This window comes from Tursiops truncatus, chromosome 11, assembly GCF_011762595.2.
Source record: "Tursiops truncatus isolate mTurTru1 chromosome 11, mTurTru1.mat.Y, whole genome shotgun sequence".
Classification (NCBI taxonomy): domain Eukaryota; kingdom Metazoa; phylum Chordata; class Mammalia; order Artiodactyla; family Delphinidae; genus Tursiops; species Tursiops truncatus.
The window spans coordinates 3,446,809-3,474,596 of NC_047044.1; the positions used below are offsets into that span (position 1 = coordinate 3,446,809).

Sequence of the window (27,788 nt, forward strand, 5' to 3'; positions counted from 1 at the left end):
AAAAAAAAAAGAGAAGACAGATGACTAGTATCAGGAATAAATTCTCAGTTCCTCAAAAATACAAGCTACCACAACTCAACCCATGTGAAATAAATAATTCAAATAACTACATTACTATTAAGGAAATTGGATTTGTATATTTTAAAAACTCCCCCAAATGAAATCTCCAGGCTCAGGTGGTTTCACTGGAGAACGCTACCAAATGTTTAAAGAATTACACCAATTCTGTAAAGTCTCTTTAAGAAAATAGAAGAGGAGGGAACACTTCCCAGTTCATTTTGTGAAGTTAGTATTACCCTAATACCAAAATGAGATGAAGACAGTACCAAAGAAACTACAGGCCAATATCCCTCATGACTATAGATACAACTCATGTATACAAATGTTCGCAACAGCTCTTTCCCTAAACTGGGAAACCTCCCAGAAGGCCCCTGTGGGTGAATGGCTAAGCAGACTGTGTACATCCACACCATGGAACTCGGAATACTATTCAGTAATAAGAAGGAACGAGCTACGGATACACGTAAGAGAAAAATATGGAGAGCAGGGAAAGCCAGTCTCACGAGCTTGTGTACTGTATGATTCCATCTGTATAACATTCTTTTTTTTCCTAATAAATTTTATTTATTTATTTATGGCTGCATTGAGTCTTCATCGCTGCGCACGGGCTTTCTCTAGTTTGTGGCGAGCGGGGGCTACTCTTTGTTGCGGTGCGCGGGCTTCTCATTGCGGTGGCTTCTGTTGCTGCAGAGCACGGGCTCTAGGCGCGCGGGCTTCAGTAGTTGTGGCACACAGGCTCAGTAGTTGTGGACCGCGGGCTCTAGAGCACAGGTTCAGTAGTTGTGGTGCATGGGCTTCGCTGCTCTGCAGCATGTGGGATCTTCCCGGCCCAAGGCTCGAACCCGTGTCCCCTACGTTGGCAGGCGGATTCTTAACCATTGTGCCACCAGGGAAGTCCCTGTATAACATTCTTGAATGACAGAATGATAGAATTGGAGAACAGATGAGTGGTTGCCTGGGGTGGGGGTGGGAGGGAAGTGGGTGTGGCTGTGAAAGGGCAACAGGTGGGGTCCTGTTGGTGATGGAATGTTCTGCTTCCTGACGGTATCAGCGTCCACATCTGGGCTGTGATGTTATAGTCTCAGTTGCAGGATGTTTACCATTGGTGGAAACTGGGTAAAGGGCACATCGGATCTCTGTTATTTTTTAGAATTGCATGTGCATCTAAAATTAACTCAAGAACTTAATTAAAAGAACTTTGAAAGATACACAGATGTGCGCTGCCGTATGCAAATTTTTTTCTGACGGGTGTCGTCCTACCCGCAAAACAAATCCATCGACAGCACGTATCAGATAGCTGTGCTGGGTCATAAACCATCGCAAGCGTGGTATCTTAAAACATCAGATATTTGTTATTCCTGTGACTTGGTGCCAGGAGGCATTGTTGCAGCTCTTTTTGCAAACAGTCTGCTGCACGTGGATACCTTTGGGATTAAGGTTGATGAGAAAGGAGGCGGCTTTCGTGTTCATTTTGTACCTTTCTGCGACACTTTACGTGTTTCATGTTTTCTTTTATTAAAGAATACAGCAAGAGTCATCTGGGTGATGGGGTCATGAACAATTTTTGTTTTCTTCATTTAAATTCTTTGCTTAGAAAATCATTTGATTTAAAGAATGTAAGGCGGTACACCTGTCAAACGGTAACGCAGGTGTCCTGAGGCGAGCTCAGGGAGGACAGAAACCTCCCGTGGAGCAGAAGGGCAAAAGCTCGCTTGATCTTGATTTTCAGTGTGAATACAGACTGTGAAAGCGGGGCCTCACGATCGTTTTAAGCAGAAGGTGTCAGAAAAGTTACCACGGGGATAACTGGCTTGTGGCGGCCGAGCGTCCATAGCGACGTCGCTTTTTGATCCTTCGACGTCGGCTCTTCCTATCATTGTGAAGCAGAATTCACCAAGCGTTGGATAACTAAATAAATAAAAATAAAGAATGCACAAGATAAGGAGGCTAAACTGTTTTAAAGCGTAGGTGAGCGTTTGCCAAGTCCGTCAAGCCTTTGTGATGGAGGAGGTACCCAGGCAGGCTGATTACCGTCCCCGCGTCTGCAGCAGGGTCTGCTTAGCCTTGCTCCTCCGCCGACGGGGGTGCCAGCATGGACGTGTTGCAGATGAGTCTGTGGGATGCCCCGCACGTGCTCATTTCCTACTGGGCAGGTTCACCCATTCAAGTTCAAGTCCCCAGTCTGGGGTGTGAATCGTTTTGTTTCTCCCTGGCTGCGTTTCCTGCTTCCTTGGCCAGTTTCTCGGGATGGGAAATGGCTTCTGTTGTGTCTGGGCCCATGGGTCGTCCAACATCAATGCTCCCATAACCGTAGTGGGAGCCCAGCCCATGGTCCCCAAGGGGATGGGGTGCCCGCCTACTGGCGGCCCAGGGAGCTGGGACGGTCGCCTGCTTCCTTTCCAAACACGGCCCCGTCAGATGGCAGAGTCACCTGCTATGGAAACAGAATTACTCCCCGGGACGCACACAGCCCCACCCTGGGCCCCTGCTCCACGCCTGTTACGGAAAGTCTCCTGCAGCCTGGGGCACCACCGACTTCACGGCGGCTCCCTGTCTGGTGGCCATGCTCCCCCACCTGCCATCCGTGTCACACCCAGGGTGCCCAGCTCACCCCCTCTCACTGGCCTCCAACACTCTGCCATGAGGTGCTGCCCCCCGCGCCTACCGCCTTCCCCGGGACCAGCACGTTACCGCGAGGTCCTCACGTCCGCCCTGGGAGGGGGACACGGAGGGACAGGGCCAGGGCTGGATGGAGCTGTGGGCGGGCAGCTGTCCCCCGCTGGTGCCCTCCTGCTGTGACCGTCCCTCTCCCCTACCTTCCCAGCCTTTCCAGCCTCGTCCGTGCTTCCTCCCCACCAACTCGGCAAACCCCCTCCACTTCCACCTTCATCACAGATGGATTCTCAGCGGGGCAGCCTCGAGGCCTGCAGACGGGGCTGGGGCTGGGGAGGCTGGTCAGAAAGGGGATGGAGGCAAGTGGGAGGTCCTGCGGGTCTGTAGGGAGAAGCTGAGGGTCTGGGGGTCTTTGCCGCTGTCCAGAGTCTGGGGACAGAGAGGAGCCTCTTAGGGGCCCAGCAGGAGCAGGCGGGGTGTGCACGCACACAAAGGAGTGAGTACTGGTGAGTGTGCACGTTTCTTTTTTCTTCTTCTTTTTTTATATTTATTTATTTATTTGGTTGTGCCGGGTCTTAGTTGTGGCAGGTGGGCTCCTTAGTTGTGGCACACTGGCTCCTTAGTTGCGGCACATGGGCTCCTTAGTTGTGGCATGTGAACTCTTAGTTGTGACACATGGGCTCCTTAGTTGTGGCATGTGAACTCTTAGTTGCCACATACATATGGGATCTAGTTCCCTGCCTGGGGCTCGAACCCGGGCCCCCTGTATTGGGAGTGTGGAGTCTTAACCACTTCACCACCAGGGAAGTCCCTGTGCACGTTTCTTGAAAGCCTTTCTCCCTTTGTCCGAGGAGGTTTTCTGAAAAGATGGCCTGTGACCCGTGAACCCTCGTAGCCCAGAGTGACTTTGTCATTGCTGAAGTCCCTGTCCTTCCTCTCCCAGGACTGTGTGGGCTGAGCCCAGAGGGTCCAGCTCTGCGACCCCAGGAGCCATTTGCAGGCGCCAGTCCCCGAGGCAAGCGGAGTACCCCAGGGGCAGCTGCTCGGGTGCCCCTCCCCCATCTCTGGTCCAGCTGGGAGTAGCCGACGGTCAGATTCATAGGCCCTACGAGTGCAGGGACGTGAGCTTCTCACGGGCTGCCTAAGGGTCTCCCACTTTGTGCCAAGGAGCTTCTTGTCCACAGAGCCCCCCAAAGAAGGCACGTGTTACCCCAGCTTTCCAAGAAGGTGCTGTTAAAACTGAAAGAACCCCATCTTGAGCCCTTCATCTGGCATTGGAGAAGACTCCCTCCACGCAAATCTGCATAAACTCCTGGGTTCCAGAAAACCTGGGGAGCCTGCCTGGCCAGGTGGCCAGAGACAGGGGACCTGACACCGACGGCCAGCCCAGCAGGGGCAGCAGCTGAGGGGCTCCTGGCTCCCTTTCACCGACTCCAGAGCTTTGTCTGGTGAGGGGCCGGGCCCAGTGAGGGGCTTGCACCTTGCCTCATGGGTCTTTTCCAGAGCAAAAGTCATCCCCCCAGAGATCACTGGGGCCGTTAGGAGATGCTTATTTATACACTGTGCGGAGCACAGTGGATCTCCGCCTCCCAGCCCTCAGTTCCTCCATGTCTGAGCCTGTCATGCGACCATCAGAAAAGCACCTCCTTTGACCTGTGGCCACAGTTGTCAGGACTTGGGTAACCTCCCTGCCTGAGGACCAGCAGGCTCTGCTGTGATTTGTTTTAAAGTGACCAGTTGGTTCTGACCCTTGTTAAAACTATTTTCTTTTTAACGCTCCCCAAATAAAAAGAGTCCGTCCCCACAGGCCAGTATTTTCTTGGATAACTGAACACATGGAGGACTCAGAGCTGCGGGTGGCTCTGTGTTTGAGCCCTGGAGAAGGAGCTGAGGCTGCCACGAAGAGGCAGTGACGCGCTGGCTGCTAATTGCTCCTTTGTTCTTTACAGATGTAAAAGAAACTGTATATTTTTAATGTAGGAAAATAGGACAGCAAAAATACAGGGAGAATAGCCATTTGCGTGTATTTTGGCTTTCTTCCTGTCTTTCTTAGCAGCAACACGGCAGCAGCAAACTTCATGGAATGTTCCCCTCACACACGTCTGTATGCATTTAACCCCACAAGGGAGGTGCCGTTCTTCCTCCACATTACAGCTGAATCTGGCGCGGAGGGGCGGGGGGGAGTCGTGTGACTTTCCTAAGTGGGGTCGGGATGTGACCTTTTGGCCTTTGGGAGGTGATGCTCCTTGGAGGCTGTGGACACTGCTGTCCCCCGTCCCCTGCCAGCCTTAGGCCCTCACCCGCATTGGTGTGACAGCCAGCCCAGCAGCAGGGACTCTGCAAAGGGGCTCAGGTCCACTCTTCCAGATGACCCTGGAGGTGGGAGCTGTGAACTGAGCCGCTCTCTAGGAGAGGCTGCCCGGCTCAGCAGTGCGTCCCCTGCCCCAGGGCACCGGCAGGGGGGCAGTGAGGAGCACCTGCCCCCTCAGCCAGGAATGTCTGCCCTCCCCGGGGGCCCGTAAGTGGCTCACCTGGTGGCCCGGTCAGGCTTGCATGCAGCAGTTTGCTGCCCACACCCTAAGGGGTTGCTGTGTCCCTCCTAGGATGTAGGTGTCCCATGCCTTAAAGGAAAAAGGTCAAGAAGGCCTGGGCTGAAGTCTTAATGTTAAACTCAAGAAATAAATCTGTTTACAGCTTAATCTGGGGGAACTCTGGGTTTCTCCTGTCAATTTCATTGACTGAACATGGTGGAATGACTTCTTTTTTAAAAGACTTTATTGAAGTATAGTTGATTTACAATGTTGTGTTTAATTTTTGCCATACAGCAAAGTGATTCAGTTATACACATATATTCTTTTTCATATTTTTTCCGTTATGGTTTATCCCAGGACATTGAATATCGTTTTCCCTGTGCTAAACAGGAGGCCCTTGTTGTCCATCCATTCTATATATAATAGTTTGCACCTGCTAACCCCAAACTCCCAGTGCATCCCTCCCCCAACCCCCTCCCCCTTGGCAACCACAAGTCTATTCTTATGTCTGTGAGTCTGTTTCTGTTTCACAGATAGGTTCATTTGTGTCATATTTTAGGTTCCACATATAAGTGATATCATATGGTGTTTGTTTTTGCCTGACTCACTTCTCTTAGTATGGTAATCTCTAGGTCCATCCATGTCGCTGCAAATGGCATTATTTCATTCTTTTTCATGACTGAGTAGTATTCCATTGTATATATGTATCACATCTTCTTTATCCATTTTTCTGTTGATGGACATTTAGGTTGTTTCCACGTCTTGGCTATTGTGAATAGTGATGCTATGAACATAGGGGTGCATGTATCTTTTTGAATTATAGTTGTGTCCGGATATATGCCCAGGAGTGGGATTGCTGGGATCATATGGTAATTCTATTTTTAGTTTTCTGAGGACCCTCCATACTTTTCTCCATAGTGGCTGCACCAACTTACATTCCCACCAACAGTGTAGGAGGGTTCCCTTTTCTCCACACCCTCTCTAGCATTTGCTATTTGTAGACTCTTTAATGATGGCCATTCTGACCAGTGTGAGGTGGTACCTCACTGTAGTTTTGATTTGCATTTCTCTAATGATCAGTGATGTTGAGCATCTTTTCATGTGCCTCTTGGCCATCTGTATGTCTTCTTTGGAGAAATGTCTGTTTAGGTCTTCTGCCCATTTTCCGATTGGGTTGCTTGTTTTTTGCTATTGAGTTGTATGAGCTGTCTGTATATTTTGGAAATTAAGCTCTTGTCAGTCTCATCGTTTGCAAGTATTTTTTCCCGTGGAATGACTTTTTTTTTTCCCATTTATTTTATTTATTTATTTATTTTTGGCTGCGTTGGGTCTTCGTTGCTGTGTGTGGGCTTTCTCTAGTTGTGGCGAGCAGGGGCTACTCTTTGTTGTGGTGTGCGGGCTTCTCACTGCAGTGCCTTCTCTTGCTGCAGAGCACGGGCTCTGGGCGCGTGGGCTTCAATAGTTGTGGCACGCGGGCTCAGTAGTTGTGGCTCACGGGCTCTAGAGCGCAGGCTCAGTAGTTGTGGCGCACAGGCTTCGTTGCTCCGCAGCGTGTGGGATCTTCCTGGACCAGGGCTCGAACCCATGTCCCCTGCATTGGCAGGCGGCTTCTTAACCACTGCGCCACCAGGGAAGCCGTGGAATGACTTCTTGATGCTGCTGAAGAGGCCCCAACCCCCCATGGAAATTGCAGGCAAGGGGATGAACCACTTCCTGGCCCTGGGCGGCTTGCCGCAGCTCCACACCGAGGGGCAGTCCGGTTCCCGTTGGACAAGCCATTTTGTCCATATGGAGACTTCAAGTCCTGTGCCGACTTCCAAAGCTGTCTGGCAGTTCCACTGCCCTGGAGGAGCCGGACTGGTCAGTGTAGCCTTTGCAGCGTGGCAGATCGGGGTGCAGGTAAACCCGATGTGGGTGGGCGGCGCCCATTCCTCGTGCCGTGCCGTGCTGTCCCGGGGCCTGGGATTCCGCGTGAGTGGGATCCTCGCTGCAGACGCTTCATTCGGGGGGAGCGGGGCAAGTTGAGACGTAGGTGCCCCCGGAACAGTCAGAAGGGACGAGGGGTTGGCAGTTGGTTGGAGTGTCAGGAAAAATCTGCCACGTCCCTTAATCTGTCTTTCCTACATTCCTTCTCTGCTCCTTGCCTGGGTGGCATTGGGGGTGAATCCCTTCCCATAAGAGATGTGGACTTGGGCTTCCCTGGTGGCGCAGTGGTTGAGAGTCCGCCTGCCGATGCAGGGGACACGGGTTCGTGCCCCGGTCCGGGAAGATCCCACAGGCCGCGGAGCGGCTGGGCCCGTGAGCCATGGCCACTGAGCCTGCGCGTCCGGAGCCTGTGCTCCGCAACGGGAGAGGCCACGACAGTGAGAGGCTCGCGTACCGCCAAAAAAAAAAAAAAAAAGAAAAAATAGAGATGTGGACTTAAATCTGTTGCCTCGAGGCGTCCGAAGCACCTGGCGGAGGCTGGTCAGCGGCGGGGGTTCTGGAAGCCGGGGTCTGAGAGAGGCCGCAACCTGCCTGGGGAGCCGGAGGGGATTCACCCCTGAATGTTACAGGCGGGGAAGCTGAGGGTCAGAGTGTCCACTAGACCATCCTGTGACCTGCCCACAAGTGGGAGCGCCATGGGCCCCCGGGGACGCAGTACCTTGATCTGCTGTTTGAGTTCCAGCAAAGTCCTTGTGGGAGGCTCCTTGGGAATTTGGTTTGGACCCTGGAAGCCTGTGTGTCTGGATGTCTTTTCCTCTTATCTCTTAGCTTCAGAGAGACACCACGCCTGCTTCGGAGGAGGGTCTCATCACCTCTGTGCCAGGACCAGCGGGGTGTCTCACCCGCATTTCTTGGTGCGGCTGCCAGCCCGTGGGCTGCCTTCAGCTAGCCCACCCGGCGGGTCCGAACCTCACGGTACGCGTTCAGGGCTGCCTTTGGACTCTGTGACATTCCTCAAGCCCAGCCATCTGTGAATTCTTTGATACGAATGTTGGTTAATCATTTCTGACGCAGAGTGTGAATCCGTTTTGTTCCCAAGACTTGCCCCTCCTGGTGTCTGGTTTCGAGGCCCCCCTACGCCTCCTTCCCCTGCATCCAGCATTTGAAACTGAACCCCCATCCGCCTCCCCCATGAGGAATTGTCTGCAGCAGGTTAAAAAGCTGTAGAAATGTGAGCGCTTCGTAAGGACCAAGCGCTTTTGTGCTCACAGACAATCCCCACGGGCTGCCCTGGAGCCTCTAACTGGAAACACCGGGAGAGGGGCTGCGCCGGGAGAAGAAATAAGCTGGAGGGAAATAAAAAGGGCCGGCCCGCAAGTGATGACTTTGGGCGGATTCGCCGAGAGCCAGGAGCCCAGATCTGCACAGATTTGCAAAGAAAGCTTGTTGTTTTGGTTCCCCCGAAGCACACACGGGGTCCTTCAGGGTTTTTCTCAGGTGGCGGCAGGGATGGGCATGGCGGGTGTGTCCTCGGTGGCCCCGATTCCGCCCGCCCCGTGGCAGGTTCTGTTCAGGGCAGCCTGTGCACGTGGAGCGGTGTCAGCGGCACCACCTGCGGGCCCTGCCGGCTGGCCTGTGCCTCCATTTCTTGGATCCTGTGCCGGCTTTGCTCGGCCCCTGGGTGTCCACGCCCGGCTGCTACAGGGCGGGGCTGGGGGTGAGCGGGGGCAGGGGTCCCCCGGCCGGGATGGGGAGGCACAGGGACTCGGGCCTTCGCCCGTCCTGTGCCCAGTGCCCCTCTAACTCGAGAATTGAGACGATCCTCATATAACTGCCATGTGGCCCCCTTATTCCCGGGCTATCTTCTTCTTTTGTGCAAACTTAAAAATTCATCTTAGAAATATGAAGGGGCAGTTCATTTTGTCTTGCTTTTTATTCTTCGTTCCTCCCCACCCATGCCCACAGAGCCTCACGGGCCTTCGTACGCGGGCCTCTCACTGCTGTGGCCTCTCCCGTTGCGGAGCACAGGCTCCGGACGCGCAGGCTCAGCGGCCGTGGCTCACGGGCCCAGCCGCTCCGCGGCATGTGGGATCTTCCCGGACCGGGGCACGAACCCGCGTCCCCTGCATCGGCAGGCGGACTCTCAACCACTGCGCCACCAGGGAAGCCCTCCCTTCCCTCTTGCAGACACGCGGGGTGGGCGTGCGGACCTGAGCCGCGCACCGTCCACATCTCCCGATTCTCCTGATTCCTTTCCCGCCCGGCCTTCGTCCCACCTGCCGGCCATGCAGCTATGCTTTGTCTTCCCTCGTCAGAAACGGATGAGCTGAACCCAGATCAAACACGCCTGCTGGGGTCTTCGTCCCCGCCCCCATCGAGTCAGGCTGGCCGTGTCATCACACGCACACCTCCCGACCCTGACGGAGAACATTCACTGCTCTTTTTGCCTGTTCGTCCTTGTGAGCCTTGACAGGAAGGCAGTGGGACGTAGTTTATCCCCATTTTACAGATAAAAATGGGGAAGGAGTTTCTCAAATGTCCAGGTAGAAAGTGGCCGGGGGAACTGTGAACGGTGGATGCCCATCCAATTTTTTTTTTTATTATTACTGAGGTGAAATTCACATAAAATTAACCGCGTAAAATGAAGAATTTAGTGCTTTCGCAGCATTGTGCGACCAACCGCCTCTGTCTGTTGATGGATCTGAGACGCTTTCATCACCCTCAATGGATCTCTGTACCCGTTAGCAGCCCCTCCCAATTCCCCCACCACCTGAGCCCCTGGAAATCACTCATCTACTTTCTGTGTATTTGCCTGTTCTGGGCACGTTATATAAATTGGACGATACGACATGTGACCTTCTGTGACGGGCTTCTTTCACGTGGCACGATGTTTTGGAGGTTCCTCCACATTGTAGAGATAACCAGTATCTCATTCTTTTTTATGACTGAAAAATAATCTATTCCACCGAATGGATTTACCGCATTCTGTTCACCCCTTCATTTGTTGATGGACTTTTGGGTGGTTTTCCCTTTTAGCTACGGTGACTAGTGCTACTATGAACATTTGTGAACAAGTTTTTGAGCCCCTGTGTTCAGTTCTTGGGGTCTATTCCTGGGAGTGGGGTCCTGGGTCATGTGGTGGGCCTGGTTCTCTCTCTGAGAACCCCCATCCGTGTATCCTGGGTCACCTGCAGCACTGTTTCCTGTTACCTGCGGCCTTTGCCCGTGCTCCCTTCTTGTTCTCTTGGTGATCCTGACCACACGTGGACAGTTGGCATGTGGTTAAGCTCGTTCTGGGGCAGCGTGAGCAGGGGTGGGGCGGCAGGGTGCTCTGCGGAGCCAGAAACTGGCGCTCAGACGTCGTTCCTTCTCCGCAGTACCTCCCTGTGCGTCTCTCCTGCTGGGACTTTTGGTTCTCACTCTAGGAATGCTTGGTTCTGTGGTCCAGAGGGCCATCTCTTTTGGCCCAATGGCTGGTGGGTCTGGGAACACGAATCAAGAAGCAGGCGTTGGGCGACGTTTGTTTTCCCGAAAGTCACACTTGCTGCTTTGATGCAGTAACGCCAGACTCTGAAATCCGTCTTACCAGGGGGTTGTCTCAAGTCAGTAAGTGCTGCTCTAAATACAAATGCTGATTTTTTTTTCTCTTTCGCCTCCAATTTTCCTCGCTCCTTCTGCTTGGATCCCGTGGCTCTGAGTGGCTCTGAGCTGTTGATTAGGAGGAACCGTTGACAACGACTGCAGTTGTGTAAACAGCAGCTTCGTGTCAGTAAATCCTCCCAAGTATAAATGCTGTTTACGTCCTTCCTCTGGGAGGCTCACACCCATCCCCAAAAACGTAAATGATAAGTTGTAAAGATAATACGGGGCTCGCGCAGCTCAGGGACGGTTCTTTCGCCCGGATCGCACCTAATACTTAAGTATCCTGTAATGAGCACTTGGACGTGCTCTCTAATGCGGGCTGCTATTACAGAGGGAGAAAACAGATTATTTCTTATACGTACCTAACTGTTGCTTAACCAGAGGTGAAATCTTTAAGGATATAGCTTGGCCGACCTTGTGATCTCATCAGCTGACGGAAAAGAAAATGGAAAGGATTATCCATGAGCTGGAATGTCAGGAGGCAGGGTAGGATTTACCTGAGAAGGGTTTGAGGGAGACTCCTGTGTCTGATGTTGATGTCACCCTCCAAGTCCCTGTAACACAGAGAGGATGGGTATTCTAACATTAAATCCTTATCCTGTACACAGAGAGACTGAGGTATAGTGATAGCCTTGTCCAGGTCAGATGGTTGGCCAAGGGGGAGCAGAAGGCCCAGCTGGGGTTGCCAGGTACAGTGGTGCGGGCTGTGCGCTGCACAACTCCAGGGCACGCCGCCAGGGTGAGTGAGGCCTCCTGAAGTCACACAACTTGGCTTCCTGGCTGAGCTCCCGTTACCAAAAGCTCCACGTCCTGCTTTTCAGCCCAGGGTCCTCAATCAAATGGATACTTCCTTGTTCCTATTGAAAAACTGATGGTTTGGAATGAATTGTGCAGTTGTTATTTCCCTGTTTAAAGACCTTGAGGATGATTTAATTAAATTGCCTATGTTTTTACAACTCCCCGTTTCCAATATTGTTATAAAGAAGTATCAAATTGCATCAAGCTATAAACTCGACCTGACCCCAGAGCCGTCACGTGGCGGCACTAGGCCCTTGTTTGTATGGGTGGTGGGACGGCCCTGCTGGGACTGGGAGAAGGTGTTCTCTCCGTGGGGAGGAAGGGGGCCACTGCGTGTTGGGTGCGGGTGGCCCTTCACGTGCACCATCTGGGTTCACCAACAGGCCACCTCACAGAATGCAGGTCTTGTTATCCAGGTCGTACAGATGGGGCAGGAAGTTCAGGGGCCTGAGCCCGAGCCTGCCCTCTGCACGTCTGGAACGTTGAGCCTACCCCACGTGACGTGGCCGGCGGGAACAGGCTCCACCTCCACTGCTAGAAGGGGTCTGAGGGCCGTCTGGGCGGATGTGCTCGGCGTTCTCAAAGGGCAGCCAGGAGACTAGAGAGGGATGCCCGCGACAGGCGGGCTGCCTGGGGAGAGGGGCTCGATCCCTGGATGCGAACCACAGCCTCCTTAAGAGGGGAGCCTGCTTCTTCCAGCAGTGGGCACGCTGCACCCGGTGTCCCTGATCCCAGAGGGCTTCTCGTAACCAGCCCTGGGCAGGGAGACCGAGTGCCTGAGAACCGCAGGGACAGCTGGCGGGCGTAGGGGGGAAGCTGGGGGGCGAAGGGGGGCTTGGTCTGGGGGCAGAAAGGGTGGTCGACCTCGGGCCAGCAAAAGGGACTGGAGGGTCATCCCAGGGTGAGGAAGGGCGTGAGCCCAGGAGTGAGTGACTGTGAGTACTGGAGGTCGCCAGCTTCCTGGCCCAGTTGGGGGGCACCACGCCGGGTGGGGGAAGGCAGGGGGCCGTCTGCAGGCCGGGCAGTCTGCACTCCAGGAGCACGGAGCGGGCAGGAACCTTGTGAGGAGGTGCGTGGACATGGTCCGGCCAGCGCCTGGACTCACAGGCAGGATCAGGTATTCAGAAGGAGGGGTCCTGGGGCTTTGGTGTCAGCTGCTGTAACAATACACAAACTGGGGGGCTTGAAACAGCAGAAAGTATTCTCTCCCAGTTCTGAAATGAAGGTGTCTGCAGGGCTGCGCTCCCCGAGGGCTCTAGGGAAGGATCCTTCGCGTCTCGTGCAGATGCTGGGGGCGCTGGCATCCTTGGCTGTGACAGCATCACTCCAGCCTCTGCCTCAGTTGTCCCACGATGTCTCCCTGTGTCTCTGTCTCTGTGTCTTTCTTATAAGGACACCAGTCACGTTGGATTAGGGTCCATCCTACTGCGATATGCCTTCATCCTAAACAATTACATCTGCAAGACGCCTATTTCCAAATAAGGTCACATTCTGAGGTTCTGGGAAGGACATAAATTTGGGGGGGCTCACTGTTAATCCAGTACAGCTGGTTTGGGGACTCATTCAACGCGAGGCCAGGGGGCTCTCACCCTCCACGGGTCGGGGGGCGTGTGCAGGGGCTGGGGAATCAGTCGGGGACGCTGGTGGGAGAACACGCTGACGGCTCCGTGCTTTCTCTTCCCACAGCCCAACATCGGCCGCCTGGGCCTGCCCCACGGGCCGTCTGGGGAGAAGGTGGCCGTGGTGACCGTGGACGACTGTGACACGGCCGTGGCCGTGCGCTTCGGCAACTTCGTTGGGAACTACAGCTGTGCCGCTCAGGGCACTCAGAGTGGCTCTAAAAAGTGAGTGTCCCGGGAGACGGGCCCTGGTGCCCACCCCCCACGGCCACTGCTCCAAAAGGGGTCGCCCAGGTCAGGACCCCGACACAGGGCACTCTGGACCCAGTGCTCTGGCAGCCCCAATCTGGGCTGGAGTCACATTCCCTCCCCTTCCCTCCAACACATTAGAACCTTCTAGAATAAGTCCCCTTAGAATCATCTGTCAAAGCAGTGGCCAGGCCATCCCCAGGGTTGTGACGGCCGGCTTGCTGACCCCAGAAGCCATCCCCAGCCCTGTCTCCACAGGATCCCTGACTTTGTTCCAGTGTGGGCTGGTCCCTGTGATTCAGTGTTCAGTCAGTAATCCCCTCCATTAGATCAGAGTGGCCATGTCACCATGTAGATCTGGAGGTCCCCAGGACCCGTCCTAACTCAGGTCAGAGAAATGCTGACGTGGAAGTTTATAATGCCCGCTTCAAATCTCAGATCAAATGTTCATGCTGGACTCATCCCTAATTGTTTTGGTGGGATGTTTAATAAGCTTAGGGGAACCTGGTCTGCAGTTCAAAGAACCTGGCCTACCAGTTAGAAGAACCTGGTCTATCCTGAGCATCTGGTGTGAAATACACCTTTGTCATCGGATTCCCCGCAGCTGTGATGCAGGTGGGATGCGTCCATCTTACTGATGGGACAGCTGTGCCCTGGAGCGGTTCGGCTCCTTGCCCAAGGCCATGCCAATGCTCCTGCAGAACCAGGGTTCTAGTTTGCTGTGACCGCCCCTCAAGGCCATTAGAGGCCAGAGGAAGGTGGCGTCCTGTTTGGGTGTGGACTGGCCCGGCCAGCAGTCAGGACTCGGGCGGTCACCCCAACCCCCCAGTTGGTCAGGATCTGACACAAGGGACAGAGAGGCTGCGAGCCGGTGGTGGCACCGGAAGTAGGATCTGACGCGTGTGTTTGGGCCTGTTGGCCGCCTGCTTCCCTGGCCCCTGCACCCGTTGGATTATTGATGGTCAGGATGACGAGCGTGCCCTGCGGCAGAGGCCCCTGGGACGTTACAGCAGCGTCGGGGCTGCTCTTGCCGTCCGGCCATCCAGAGGTTGGTGTCGCCTCCACAGGTCCCTGGATCTGACAGGCCCCCTGCTCCTGGGGGGCGTCCCCAACCTGCCCGAAGACTTCCCGGTGCAGAACCGGCAGTTTGTGGGCTGCATGCGGAACCTGTCCATCGACGGCAGGAACGTGGACATGGCCAGCTTCATCGCCAACAACGGCACCAGGGCGGGTACGGCAGGACGGTCGGGGAATCGTGGGGCTGCGGCGGCCACGCGGGAGGGGCCCCCTCCACATCCTGCTGCTCTCGGGTCTGGGGTCCTGCAGTGTTGGAGCGGTGGTGAAGCTGTGGGCGGGCCTGCCGCTGACCCGGACACGCAACCCCAGGGTCTTGAACCGGTCACCAGACGATCCCACGAGCCAGAGGGTGGGATGGCCTAGGGGCCCATGGTCCCCAGACATGGGCACTGCATTCCATGCCATGTCAGGTCTTAGGTTCTGACAGCCCCAGAGAGTCCCAGGCCTGCCCGCCTTGCCTCCGGCTGTGTCCACAGGGGGTGTTTCCCCAGCATGTGGGTCAGTGCTAGGAAACAGGGGCAGTCCCCCTGCGTCACGCTCCGCTCCTGTTTCCCACTCTGAGACCACGCCATGCCCTCTGTTTCCAGGCTGCGCTGCTCAGAGGAACTTCTGCGATGGGACCTGGTGTCAGAACGGGGGTACCTGTGTCAGCGGCTGGAACACGTACCTGTGTGAGTGCCCGCTCCGCTTCGGCGGGAAGAACTGCGAGCAAGGTGAGGGCCTGGGGCAGTGGGTGCTGGGTGCCCGGGGCCGCCAGCCTCTGGTGGCGCGTGTGTCCCCAGGCCTGGGTCCTGGTGGGGAGCGGGCTGGTGGGGGCACCATGGTGGGTGATGTTAGAGCAGAGGCTGGGGTTCCTGGATGGGTCTGCAGGGCACAGCCCCTCGTCTGAGCAGGGCCAGTGTGAGGTTGGGAGTCCATGAGGGTCAGAGAAGCGAGGTGGGGCCTGGCGGGGCCTCCCGGTGGCTGTGTGCCTCCTCACGGGCACCCTGAGGCCCGAAGGGCCAGTTCCCCGGGGCCAGCACCCCCATGCCCCTTCTCGGCATCCCAGGGGCTCCTCCAGCTGCCTGCTTCCCCGCTGGACCGCGTTGTGAGCATCAAGGCCTGGGCCTCTCCCCTGACCCCACCCCTGTAGTTGTAGATGCCGGCAGGTTTTAAACAATTCATTCATTTTGAAGCAGTCTGGTGTTAAATCACTGTCATCATTTAAAAATCACTGATGCGCTTTAAGGTAAAAAGGACGAGATTGAGGCCAGATAAGCTTGGGGGAGCTCCCCGGATCCGCCTTGGAGATGCCCGGAGCTCATTAGCGAGTCGACGGCCAGGAGAAGTCCTGCCTGGAGCCGCTCACTGGCCTGCAACCCACGGCCTCTCCTTGGAAGTCAGACGCTCCTCCCCTCGGCCCGTGTGCCCCACAGGATGGGCTGGGGGGTCCGAGTGTGACTTTTTCGGGGGGTGGGGGCCACAGCTTTCCCGAGATTCTCTAAGGAGTCATTGAAGCAGAAATAGGTGGAACCTGTGACAGAGTGTTCTGGAGGAGAGCAAAGTTCGTTCCATCAGTGCAGATGAAAGGGGTGGAGCCAGCGGGCAGCTTACCTGTGCTGGGCGGTCCGCCTGCCCAGGGCTGTTAGTGATGGAGCTGAGACACGTGACGTGGAATTGTATTACATCCCAGTCCTTGCTCGGGACGCAGTTACCGGCCAGGGCCCGCTTTTTCGATTTTGTTTTTTTAAATATGTATTTGTTTATTTGGCTGCGTCAGGTCTTGTTGAGAACACGCAGGATCGTCGTGGCTGTGTGCTGGGTCTTTCATTTGCGGCATGCGGAATCTTTAGTTGCAGCATGTGGGATCTAGTTTCCCGACCAGGGATCGAACCTGGGCCCCCTGCATTGGGAGTGCAGAGTCTTAGCCACTGGACCACCAGGAAAGTCCCAGGGCCCGACTCTTTGTGACACAAAGCACTGGGCACCTTTCAAGGCCCCGAAGGTTTATTTTCCGGGCAGCAGGTGGGCTGGGCTTGTGGACAGGTTAGGCCCGGCCCCGGCTGATCACCGTGTGCGGGAAGCTCAGGTCACAGGGAGGGGCAGAGGCCCGGGTGGACACAGCGCCGGCGGGGCCGTCCACGCCCGTGGAGTTCCTGTTATGGAGGCCGAGAGTCCGGCTACGGCTGTGCCAGAGAAAACAGCTGCCGGGGCTTGGGTTCGTAAGAGCAGGAAACAGCTGCCGGGGCTCACGGCGCTGAGTCGCCCCCACAGGTGGTCCCCACCTGGCAGGCCCTGTGCTGTTCAACACCCGTGGTGATAACTGTGCCGTCCCTCGTGGAGGAATTGGGGTGAGATTCTGGGCTGGGCCAGGTGTCTGTCCCTCCCCGATGCCTGTGATACGCGGGGCTCTGGAGGCAAAGTGATGAAGCTGGTTTGACTCAGCGTCATCCTGCCTACGGGTCTGTCTGGCGTCCACAGTTTTTCCAAGTGTGACAGATTGGATGAGGCTGCTGGTACCCCCAGTGCCACCTCCCTGGTCCCCCCCAAACCATCTGGGAGCCCTCGGCTGGCCCGCAGCCTTCCCCTCTCTGTGCCCGTCACCAGGAGCGGAGGCACAGTGGCCTGTGTGCCTCAGGCTGGGAAATCCACCCCAGACACCGGCTGAGGGCGGTCAGCCTGCAGGGTTGAGGTCTGTACGCAGGGTTCACCGCAGGCTCACGCGGTCCCACCAGGAGACCACCCTGCGTACGACCCCTGGGCTCCCAACCTGGCAGGTGTGGGGCGGGACAGATAGGCCAGGCGCACAGGGCCCCTCCACTGGGCCCGGGGGTCCTGGGCTGTCCCGCTCTGCCTGAGAGCCCCTTACTGTACACTGGCCGAGGTTGAGAACCCCCAGGCCTCAGCCTGACTGCTCAGGAAGGTGGCCAGCGTCCCTGGTGGGGGTGGGCTTTTGCAGAGCCCACGGCTCCTGGGCTCAGAGGGCTAGTGCTGTACAAACGGAAGTCTGAGACCGGCCTTTGAGTCAGAATGAGAAAGGCCCAGGGTTTCTTCCGTCCCCCTCCTTGGGGGCCTGTCCCGTCCCCTACAGCTAAAAAGGATTCTCAGAGGCCCATCTGATTTGGGGAGGTCCCCGTGTCTGTGTCCACAGTCATGCCCCACCCCCAGCGCTTCAGCGGGGAGAGCGTCGTGTCCTGGAGCGACCTGGACATCACCATCTCCGTGCCCTGGTACCTGGGGCTCATGTTCCGGACCAGGAAGGAGGATGGTGTGCTGATGGAGGCCACGGCGGGCGTGTCTTCCAGGCTCCATCTCCAGGTGAGTGAGGTCCATGTCCGGCACCTGCAGGGCGGGTGTGCACCTGAGTGACGCAGCCAGAGGCTCACGTAGCTCCGCCCCGAAGCCTAGCCTTCCCGATGCGTGCGCGGGGAGCCTGGTGTATTCTGTCTCCCCACACCCGCTGCTGGTCCCCCGTGTGAAGGACGGGGAGGTGACCACCTCAATGCCTGGCAACAGAGATGTGAGGATGGGGCCCCAGGGAGGCCTGACTAACCCTGCCTGGTGGGGGCTGGGGGCTCAGAGCCCAGGCGGGACCCCCATCTCTTCTCGAACCTGTCCCTCACCCCTCACCTGCCCCCTCACCCCTCACCTGCCCCCTCACCTGTCCCCTCACCCGCCCCCTCACCCCTCACCCGTCCCCTCACCCCTCACCTGCCCCCTCACCCCTCACCTATCCCCTCACCGCTCACCTGCACCTCACCTGTCCCTCACCTGTCCCTCACCCCTCACCTGTCCCCTCACCCGCCCCCTCACCCCTCACCTGTCCCTCACCCCTCACCTGTCCCCTCACCGCTCACCTGCCCCTCACCTGTCCCTCACCTGTCCCTCACCTCTCACCTGCCCCCTCCCCCTCACCTGTTCCCTCCCCCGCATTACTGCTCAGGAGTGTCTCCAGCGCAGGCCCGTTTGGGTTGCACTGAAGGCGCAGTTTGTGCCTCTGGGATAATTACAGCTGTCATCGTTTATCCCTTATTAACCAGTAATTTTATCAGTTTATCAGGCGGTCCCAGAAGCCAGCTCTGGGCCAGAACTTGGCAGGCACCCTTCTGCCCGGGGATGGTACTTTCCTCTGTGCTGGTTTCCCTGTTGGAACAGATTAAATTGGCTGGTTCAGGTGATGAATGGGAGCTTGCAGGTGGTCATTGGCAGTGGGCTCCGTGTCGGAAAAAGTACGCTTTCTGCGGAACAACACCCAAAGCCACAAACTCCCATATTGTTTGAGGAATTACGTTACGGGTAGCTAATCCAAAAATGAAGGGCTTTTGCCAGGAGCTGTGGCCAGCTCCTCCCTGTGGAAGGCTGGGTGGCAAGAGTGGTGACCTCGGGGGGATCCACCAGACCCCAGTGGCCACCCAGCAGGCCGCCTCAGGGCAGTTTCCAAAGGCTGGTCAGCTGGGGATTACAGGCGTATTCCGGGTTATTTTCACATGGCGTTTTTGGGATGCAGGCCTCCTGCAGGCCCCATGAGCTCTGGGTGCAGGAGTCTAGGTGTTCCGGCCTCCACAGCAGGCCAGACAAGGTACAGTCATCCTACCGCCCAAACAGTTTGGGTAATTGCTCTTAGGCGCCCTAAATCCACCTTCATTGTCAAGCGGGCTAACGTGGCTGCTGTTAAACACCTCTCCTAAATCCGGGGGCAGATCTAAGGTGGTAAGTAGTTAACGGCCACTGTCCTGGGATCGTTCTGCAGACGTTGCTTTTGTTTGTAGACGTCCGTCATTTCATTGTTGATCTGCTGGCTTTGGGGTTTTTTGTTAGCAAGGACAGCGAAAGAGAATGGCCAGGGAAATGAATGAGTTGACTCAGACTTCTGTGGAATGAAAGGAAACAAAATGTGAAAAGGTGAAAAATTATCCTCTTCAGTTGACTCTCAGTTGAGGCGAAAAATCAAAGTACATTATTAGTTGCGTTGTCTTTATCATCAGCTAAATACATTTTCTATTTTCCGTCATGATTTCTTCTTTGACCCATCGGGTATTCACAAGTATACCTCTCAGCAAACAGGGGGCATTTTCTAGTAAATCATTTGATGTTTCTAGCATAATTGCAGGTCAGAGAACATACGTGGTATGATTTCAGACCTTTGAGATGTGTTGAGACTTGCTTTAGAGCCCAGCATTTAGTCATTTTTGCGAATATTCTAGCTATACTTGGAAAGAATGTGTGCGCTGCAGTTGTATTCTGTGGCGTTCTCTATATGTCAAGCAGGTGACGTTTGTTCACGTAGCATTCCAATTTTCTATATCTTTATTGATTTTTGGGGTCTGTCTGCTCAGTTACTGAGAGAGGTGAGTTAAAAATCGCCAACCATGGGCTTCCCTGGTGGCGCAGTGGTTGAGAGTCCGCCTGCCGATGCAGGGGACGTGGGTTCGTGCCCCGGTCCGGGAAGATCCCACATGCCGCGGAGCGGCTGGGCCCGTGAGCCATGGCCGCTGAGCCTGCGCGTCGGAGCCTGTGCTCCGCAATGGGAGAGGCCACAACAGTGAGAGGAAAAAAAAAACAAAACCAAAACCAAAAAATCTCCAACGTTGATTGTGGCTCATCTCTTATCCTTTCAGATCTGTCAGTTTTTGCTTTGGAGGTTCGGAGGCTGCGTTATTGGTACATGCAAATTTAGAATCGTTTTCTCTTTCTGGAATATTGGCTGTTATCACGATGAAAGTCCTCCTTATCTCTCATAATTATTTTTGCCTTAAAGTCTACTTTGTCTCATATTAACGTAGCTAAACCAGCTTTCTCTTTGTTGGTGTTTCCGTGATGTAGCTTTTTCTGTCTTTCTCCTTTCAGCATTTCTGTTTCCTTATATTTCAGGCGTGTCCCTTTTAACCAGGGCACTAATAGTTTTTTTTTTAACCTGCTCTTTAAATTGAAGTTATCTTTAAACATGAGCATCTTAGATTAGTTACAACGCTGTTTTTTTATATTTCTCACATGTATGTTTTAATTGAAATATAGTTGATTTACAATCTTACATGTATTTAAACTTGGTAGTTTGAGTCTAATTTCATGAAATGGAAAAATTAGAGCCAGAAATAAGAGTCTGCTGGTACCTGAATCTGTTTCCTTGAAAGCTCTGTGCTTCCCATCACTGTTTTCAGGTCTGTGTCTGATGACTCTCTCGTCTGGGTTCCCATGGGTCTATTTCAAGCACACGGTCCTGTCTCCTCACGTACTTGGTTATTTTTGATTGAATGCTGGGCATCATGTTGAAAAACTAGAGAGAATTTGAAACTAAGATGGTGGTGTCACATTCCCCATGTTTGCTTCTGGTCGTCAGCCCTCACCCTGGGCAGGCTCTGAATTCCAGTTTCTCTCCTCCCAGCCTCATGAACCAAGAAAGCTTTGCACAGCTGTCAGCCTCAGCTGTGCCTCCCAGAACCCGCTGACAGCCACGTGGCAACGCGCTAAGCTTATTTCTGCAGATTCCCATTTTCTCCCTGGTCGTGCTTCTGTAACTTGCAGGGACTTGGGTCGCTCTGATGCCTGAGACAGGTGTGCTTTAACATTTTGTCTCATTTTCCTAGGTGTTCTCAGGAGGAGGGTGGGTCCAAACTACCCAGTCCTTCACTGGGGAAAGGGAAGCATGATCTCAGCATTGCCCCAGCTACATTTTCTTAAAACGTGAACATCTTAGGCCAGTTATAATGCTGATTTCTGTTTTTTCATTCATATATTTGAACATGGTGGCCTGAATCTTGTCTCATAAGATGAAACATTTACATCCAAAAATAAGAGCCCAGTAGTCACCTGAATCTGTGGTTGTTCCCCTTACTTAAGTCCGACGGGCTTTATCTTACTTGACCTCTGTCAACGTTCGACACTTCTTACCATAGAAGAAGGCATGTAATTCTGAAGAGTGTCACTTACAGGCAACGGCAAATTAAACATTGTCTAATTTTTAAGTCCATCTTTGATCCAGTGGCCTGTGGTAAGTCTGTTTGCGTGTTTTTGTTACTTAAGTGATTGCAATGTATCTTGTATTTTGTCATCATCTCCTCAGTGACTAGTGTAGCTCTCCCCGTCCTACAGATCCTGAACAACTACGTCCAGTTTGAGGTGTCCCACGGCCCCTCGGATGTGGTGTCCATGAGACTGTCCAGGTCGCGCGTGGCTGACGGGGAGTGGCACCACCTGTTGATAGAACTGAAGAGTGCCAAGGAGGGCAAAGACATCAAGTACCTGGCAGTCATGACCTTGGACTATGGTGTGGACCAGGTGAGTGCGCACCTGTACCCCCTTTGGCACAGACCCCTTCACTGGGAAACCACTAGCACATCCCAGTGTAGCTGTACCACAGTACGTAACGTATCACATTATGTACATCACAGTGCTATATTTTTTGTTGTTGTTTTTAATTTTTATTTATTTATTTATTTTTGGCTGTGTTGGGTCTTCATTGCTGCGTGCGGGCTTTCTCTAGTTGCGGCTCGCGGGCTCTAGGCAGGCGGGCTTCAGTAGTTGTGGCTCGCGGGCCTAGTTGCTCTGCAGCATGTGGGATCTTCCTGGACCAGGGATCGAACCCGTGTCCCCTGCATTGGCAGGCGGATTCTTATACGCTGCGCCACCAAGGAAGCCCAGACCCCTTCACTGGGCCTGTGGGTAAACAGAGCGACCCCTCCAGGTGTCAGGCCCTGCCAGAGCCCTTGTGGATTCGAGGAAGCGCTTTCTGGGCTTCCCTGAATTCGGGTCTCGTGTTCCTCCTATGGTGAGGACACTGGAATCTGCACCTCATCCCCTTTCCAGATGGTCCCCTCCTGGCGTCAGGCACTGGACTTGGTCCGTCTGTGTGTCCCATCATGATGCCATTGGTGCCGTCAGCAGAGGTTTCTCGTAGCAAAGCTGGCTTGCGCCGCAGCTGCACGCTCAGTGCTGTGCCTCGGGGTACAGAGATGGATATGGGTGGGGGAGCAATGAGATCCAGGTTCCAGAGGGGGCTGTGGGACACCAGAGAGGTTTGCGCATCCCAGATGGGCAGGTGGCATTCCAGGCAGGGCGACTCAGAGGACACGTGCTGAGCCCCGCTGGATTTCCAAGGTTTGCAGCCAGGTAACAGGAGGCATCTGTACGGGACCCCCACGCGCTTCAGGGGCTACTCATGGTCCCTCAGTGCTTTTGGAGTCCAGGCTCGCCTTACACCTGGTTCTGGGAGTGAACTGCCGTGTTCTACGTGTGCACCTGCCTGAGCCTAAGGGTCCAGCTGAGACTCTTCTAGATTCCTGCCCCTGTGGACGTGTTTTCCACTCGCTGCCACTTTCTAGTTTGTCAAGCTTTTTCACGCAGCGGCTTGTTGGCGGTGCCCACGACAGAGAGGGAAGCGTTGCCCTCATCCCCCCAGATGCCCATCTTGGCTGGGCTGGGACATGGACACATGTCCTCTGATGGCTTCCTGCACCCTGCCCATCACACACACAAACAGTCGTGTTCTCCACGGAGAAGGCTGAGCCGGGCCCTCTGTTTGGAGGCACAGACGTCCTCAGGCTGTGAGGGGCTTGCCAGTGCGACTGCATTTTAGCCTTTGAGCAAATTCTTTCCAGCCAGACGTTTCCAGATGGTGCATGCAGCCCCTCTCTTTGCACAGGACACGGTGCAGATCGGGAACCAGCTTCCTGGGTTGAAGATGAGAAGCCTCATCGTGGGTGGCGTGTCTGAAGACAAGGTCTCCGTGCGCCGCGGTTTCCGGGGCTGCATGCAGGTACCCTCCCCGAGCCCGGCCCTGGCCCGCCGCGTCCTGCTCAGGGGTGGCCAGCACCGCAGTTGGTGTCCTTGGTCATCCTGTTAGTTTTCAGTAAACGAATGACTTCTCTAATCGCCAACCCAGCTTCAGCAAACCCAGTTTCCCGCTTAGAGCCCCCTCCTCTCCCAGGCTTCCCCTCGAGTTCCCCTCACAGCCACGCCACGGTCGGCCGCCTGCAGCTCTGTCTTCATGTCACTTCCAGAACCTGCCCCTCGCTGCCTGCACCAGCCCCACCCCCCGTGCTCACCTGGACGGGTCCCTCGCTCGTCCCCTAGACCAGGTGTTCCCTGCTTCTGCCTGCGCCCCCAAACCCCAGCCCCGCTGCAGGGAAATCAATCCTTAGTTCCTTCCCCTGAGCCCCCGCCCCGCCCCCGGGCAATCTGGCCCTGAGGTGCCTCGCACGGGTGGCCCCCCCACCTCGGCATGTGCCCCCTCCTCCCAGGAGCTCCCTGCTCACTTTCATCAGCGGCCGTGCTCGCGCATCATCCTCATTATTTTTCCTCCGTGACCCTCACCATGGAATTATCGGAATATGGAATCATTCCGTCTTCACTCCGGGTGGCCTGTCCCCCTGCCTGGGATCCACGCCTGGGGGGAGCAGAAGTGCCCCTCATCCCTGCCGTCCCCCCACCAGTCCCAGCCCTTTCGATAAATGAGGTGTAGCTTTTAAAACAAGGGACCCAAGAGAATTTGGGGTTCTCTTAACCCCTGGTTACCTTCTGGGGTTCCTCCAGCCCCAAGGCCCCAACACCAACTCTGGCTGCCCTTCTTTAACGCAGGGTGTGAGAATGGGGGAGACGGCCACCAATATCGCCACGCTGAACATGAAGGACGCCCTCAAGGTCAGGGTGAAAGATGGCTGTGACGTGGAGGACCCCTGCTCCTCTAGCCCCTGCCCGCAGCATAGCCACTGCCACGACACCTGGGACGGCTACTCCTGCATCTGCGACAGAGGTGGGCGCCCACAGCCCCCCTTTCCTGGTGCCCGTCGGTGGAGGGTGACGCCTTTGGTGTTTAAAGCACATTGTGGAAAGCCGAGTTGGGCGGCGGCTCCCGCATCACCTCTCTGGGGGTCTGGGGCACCCTGAGCTTTGTTTCGTAACTAAGGAGTGTCCCTGTGTCCTGTGTCTTCTTCACGTGGGGGACAGGGGACACTTCCGGTTGGATCCTCAGGGCATATACTGAGATGAGGGAGAGTCTGTGAAAGGCGCACATTTAAAAAATAATATGTTCAGGGGTTGTCTCTGAATTTGGAGGTGATGTGGCTGTCCTCAGCTGGTACCCACCCGCTGTGAGCCCTCCCGGGGGGCCTGGGAGGCAGGCCCTCATCTCTGCGTTTCCAGGTCTGACCCCCCCGAGTGTTTGTGCTTCCTGGGACTCCGAGAGGCTCTGCCACTTTCCTGTGCAGAGCGGCATGGCAAGTCGAGGCTTGGGGAAGCCGCAGATTGCTAGCACATCCTAACACAGAGGGTGTCGCTCTGGAAAGCGGACTCGCAAAGCCAGATCTTGGGGTGGGCTAACGCTGGCCTGTCCCCGCAGGGTACTTTGGAAGGAAGTGTGTGGACGCGTGTCATGTGAACCCCTGCAAGCACGTGGCAGCCTGCGTGCACAGCCCCGACTCCCCGCGGGGCTACGTGTGCGAGTGTGGGTCCGGCCACTACGGGCAGTACTGCGAGAACAGGTGAGAGTGCGCCCTCGCTTTCAGGGTCCACGTGGCTACTTCTCCTCCTGACCTGTTCTCTCCTCTTTGCTATTTAACCCCCAAATACGTATGGTTTAGGATAAGCAGGACATATCTTTTTCAATTTGGCATGAAATAAACGAGAATCCAGTTGGGCATCTCACACTAACCCCACTGAGCATGTTTCCACCCCAGAAACGCACAGCACAGCTCATTTATCAAGAGCCCAGCTGTGCACAGAGCAGGCGGTCGCTGAGATACGGGAAGATGAGCGTAATTACGGAAAACACTTTATCTTTCAAGTCGGGAGTGGCAGTCATCTCTGCCGTGCGCGTAGAGTCCTGGTGTAATTCACTGGGGGCATCTTGGTCTCCAGGCCCCCGCGGTCCAGGTGTGTAGTCATCACAGGATGAGCACTTTCTCCCAGATGGGGCCACGAGGTCCTTCACACACCAAGGCTCCAGCCCCTTTGGGACATGATGCGGTGAAGGTTGCTGGTCCTCGGCCAGTGCCGGGCCGTCCTGGCACAGAAGCCGCGCGGTGCCAGCCTGCTGCACCTGGCCGGGACACCTCGCCCTGCTTTTTGTCCACTGGGGACCGGAGTGTGTGCTGTAACCCCACCCGTGACCCGGATGCAGCACCGCCCTCGGCACCGCACAGCCCGTTGGATGATGGCGGGTTGGGAGTCAGCGGGGCTGAAGGAGGGGGCGTTCCAGCGGGGACACCAAGGGGGCAGGGCCGGAGAGCAGTGATGGGATGAGACCCGTCTAAGGAGCTCAGCGCGTGGGTCCCGGGCAGAGCCGGCGCGTGCTGTCCCAGCATGTTCTGCGCCGGGGAGACGCACAGGCCTGGGTAGAGGGCCTGCCTGCAAACTGGGAACAGAGCTGGGCTTTGTAGAGGCCGCAGGGGCTCCGCAGAAAAGGGGCAGGATCAGGTCTGGGTGTCAGAGCGCCCCCAGCTCACAGGTGGAGTGTGGTGGAAGCAGACGGAAGGCAGAGGCAAAGGGACCAGCTGGGAGGCCGTGCGGCGTCCCCAAGGGCTGGCGATGCCCGCAAGGCAGGGCTGAGGAGACAGCGAGAAGGGGTGCGACACCAAGCCTCTGGGATCCCCACACTGTTGATGTAGACCCATCAGCACCAGCCTGGAGCCCCAGCCCCTCCTGGTCGTTGTTATGCCCCGAGCGTGTACACAGCCGGTACTTAATAATTGCTGGTTCCCAGCCCATCCTGGTCGTCGTCATGCCCCGAGCGTGTACACAGCCGGTACTTAATAATTGCTGGTTCCCAGCCCATCCTGGTCGTCGTTATGCCCCGAGCGTGTACACAGCCGGTACTTAATAATTGCTGGTTCCCAGCCCATCCTGGTCGTCGTTATGCCCCTAGCGTGTACACAGCCGGTACTTAATAATTGCTGGTTCCCAGCCCATCCTGGTCGTCGTTATGCCCCGAGCGTGTACACAGCCGGTACTTAATAATTGCTGGTTCCCAGCCCATCCTGGTCCTTGTTATGCCCCTAGCGTGTACACAGTCGGTACTTAATAATTGCTGGTTCCCAGCCCATCCTGGTCGTTGTTATGCCCCTAGTGTGTACACAGCCAGTACTTAATAATTGCTGGTTAGGTGAACAAGTGAGTAGGAGAGGTTGATGGCCGGTGGGTTGGCGGCTGGAATGCCGTTAGCCAGGATAGTAAACACAGGACAGCGTTTCATTTTGCGGAGCCTGAAGGACACTCGGGGGGCATCCCCAGGCAGACAAGTCAGCAGTGGACACTCAAGTGAGCGCTCAGGTGGGGAGTGGGCGTAGGGTGACAGCAACAGGCAGCAGCCACCACCGGGCGGGGCAGGGAGGAACCTGGCCTCGGCACCGTGGAGGTCGCCTGTTTCAGGGTCTGCCCGGGCACCTCAAGGGGGCGGGACTGGGCAGGTCTGACGGTTCTGAGTCCACCGTGTCCAGCCCAGGGCTGCTCTGAGCTGACTGAAGCAGGCTCCACATCCCAGGAAAGGCTGCTCCCAGTATCCATGGGGATGTGGTCAGCATTTGACCCCGGGGACCCGGGAAGCATCATTGCTGCCAATCCCACCGGTCTTGTGCTCCCGGGATCCGGGAGAAGGTTGCCCAGGGCAGCTGGGCTCGGTCTGCGCTGGGTGGGGCTGGCTGAAGAACCAGCCTGACACTGGGTTGGTTGTCCCTGAGCGCCCTCCCTCGTGGGCCAGGCATCGTGGTGTAGGGGTGCTGAGCGGAGAGAACTTACTGACACGGTGCTCACAGGAAGCTGGGTTGGGGCACTCACCTGCATCTTGCAGGTGGAAGAAAAAGGTGAGCAAACAGATTATTTTAAAATAACAGTATTGTAGGTAGAACCCTTCCAGATGCAGGGCCCCGGAAGGCTGGGCATAGGTCATAAAATGCTAAGTCCTGCAGGTGGGGGCCAGCAAGGGGGCAATGGACCACTCAGGGGGGCGGGAGGTGCCCAGAACTAGTCCAGCCAGGCCCAGGCCTCCATCATCCCTCTCGTTCCAAAAAGGGCAGTTCTGTACACCTTCCGTCTGCCATCTGGTTTCCCAACAGGATCGACCTTCCGTGCCCCAGAGGCTGGTGGGGGAACCCTGTGTGCGGGCCTTGCCACTGTGCTGTCAGCAAAGGCTTCGACCCCGACTGCAACAAGACCAATGGGCAGTGCCAGTGCAAGGTGAGGCCCGGCCGCGGGCGGACGGCAGGGACCCAGGGAGACGGCGGGGCGTGCGCACCCACACACCCGCCCACACGTCTACCTGGACACGAACACACACACGCTTGGGTACTCACAGGGCTCACTGTGG

General features: G+C 55.8%; 1 protein-coding gene across 4 annotated transcripts in view; it reads left to right on the forward strand.

Annotated features, from left to right (window-relative positions):
- The window catches only part of CELSR1 (cadherin EGF LAG seven-pass G-type receptor 1), a 150,743-nt gene that overhangs the window by 90,202 nt on the left and 32,753 nt on the right, over window positions 1-27,788 (forward strand). For all 4 annotated transcript variants that reach the window (XM_073788046.1, XM_073788044.1, XM_073788045.1 and 1 more), the window contains exons 6-14: window positions 13,257-13,414; window positions 14,506-14,669; window positions 15,103-15,228; window positions 17,646-17,812; window positions 21,584-21,769; window positions 23,133-23,246; window positions 24,068-24,242; window positions 24,828-24,969; window positions 27,538-27,658. In XM_073788046.1, coding sequence (XP_073644147.1) covers window positions 13,257-13,414; window positions 14,506-14,669; window positions 15,103-15,228; window positions 17,646-17,812; window positions 21,584-21,769; window positions 23,133-23,246; window positions 24,068-24,242; window positions 24,828-24,969; window positions 27,538-27,658 — 1,353 coding nt within the window. The remainder of the gene's footprint in view (window positions 1-13,256; window positions 13,415-14,505; window positions 14,670-15,102; window positions 15,229-17,645; window positions 17,813-21,583; window positions 21,770-23,132; window positions 23,247-24,067; window positions 24,243-24,827; window positions 24,970-27,537; window positions 27,659-27,788) is intronic.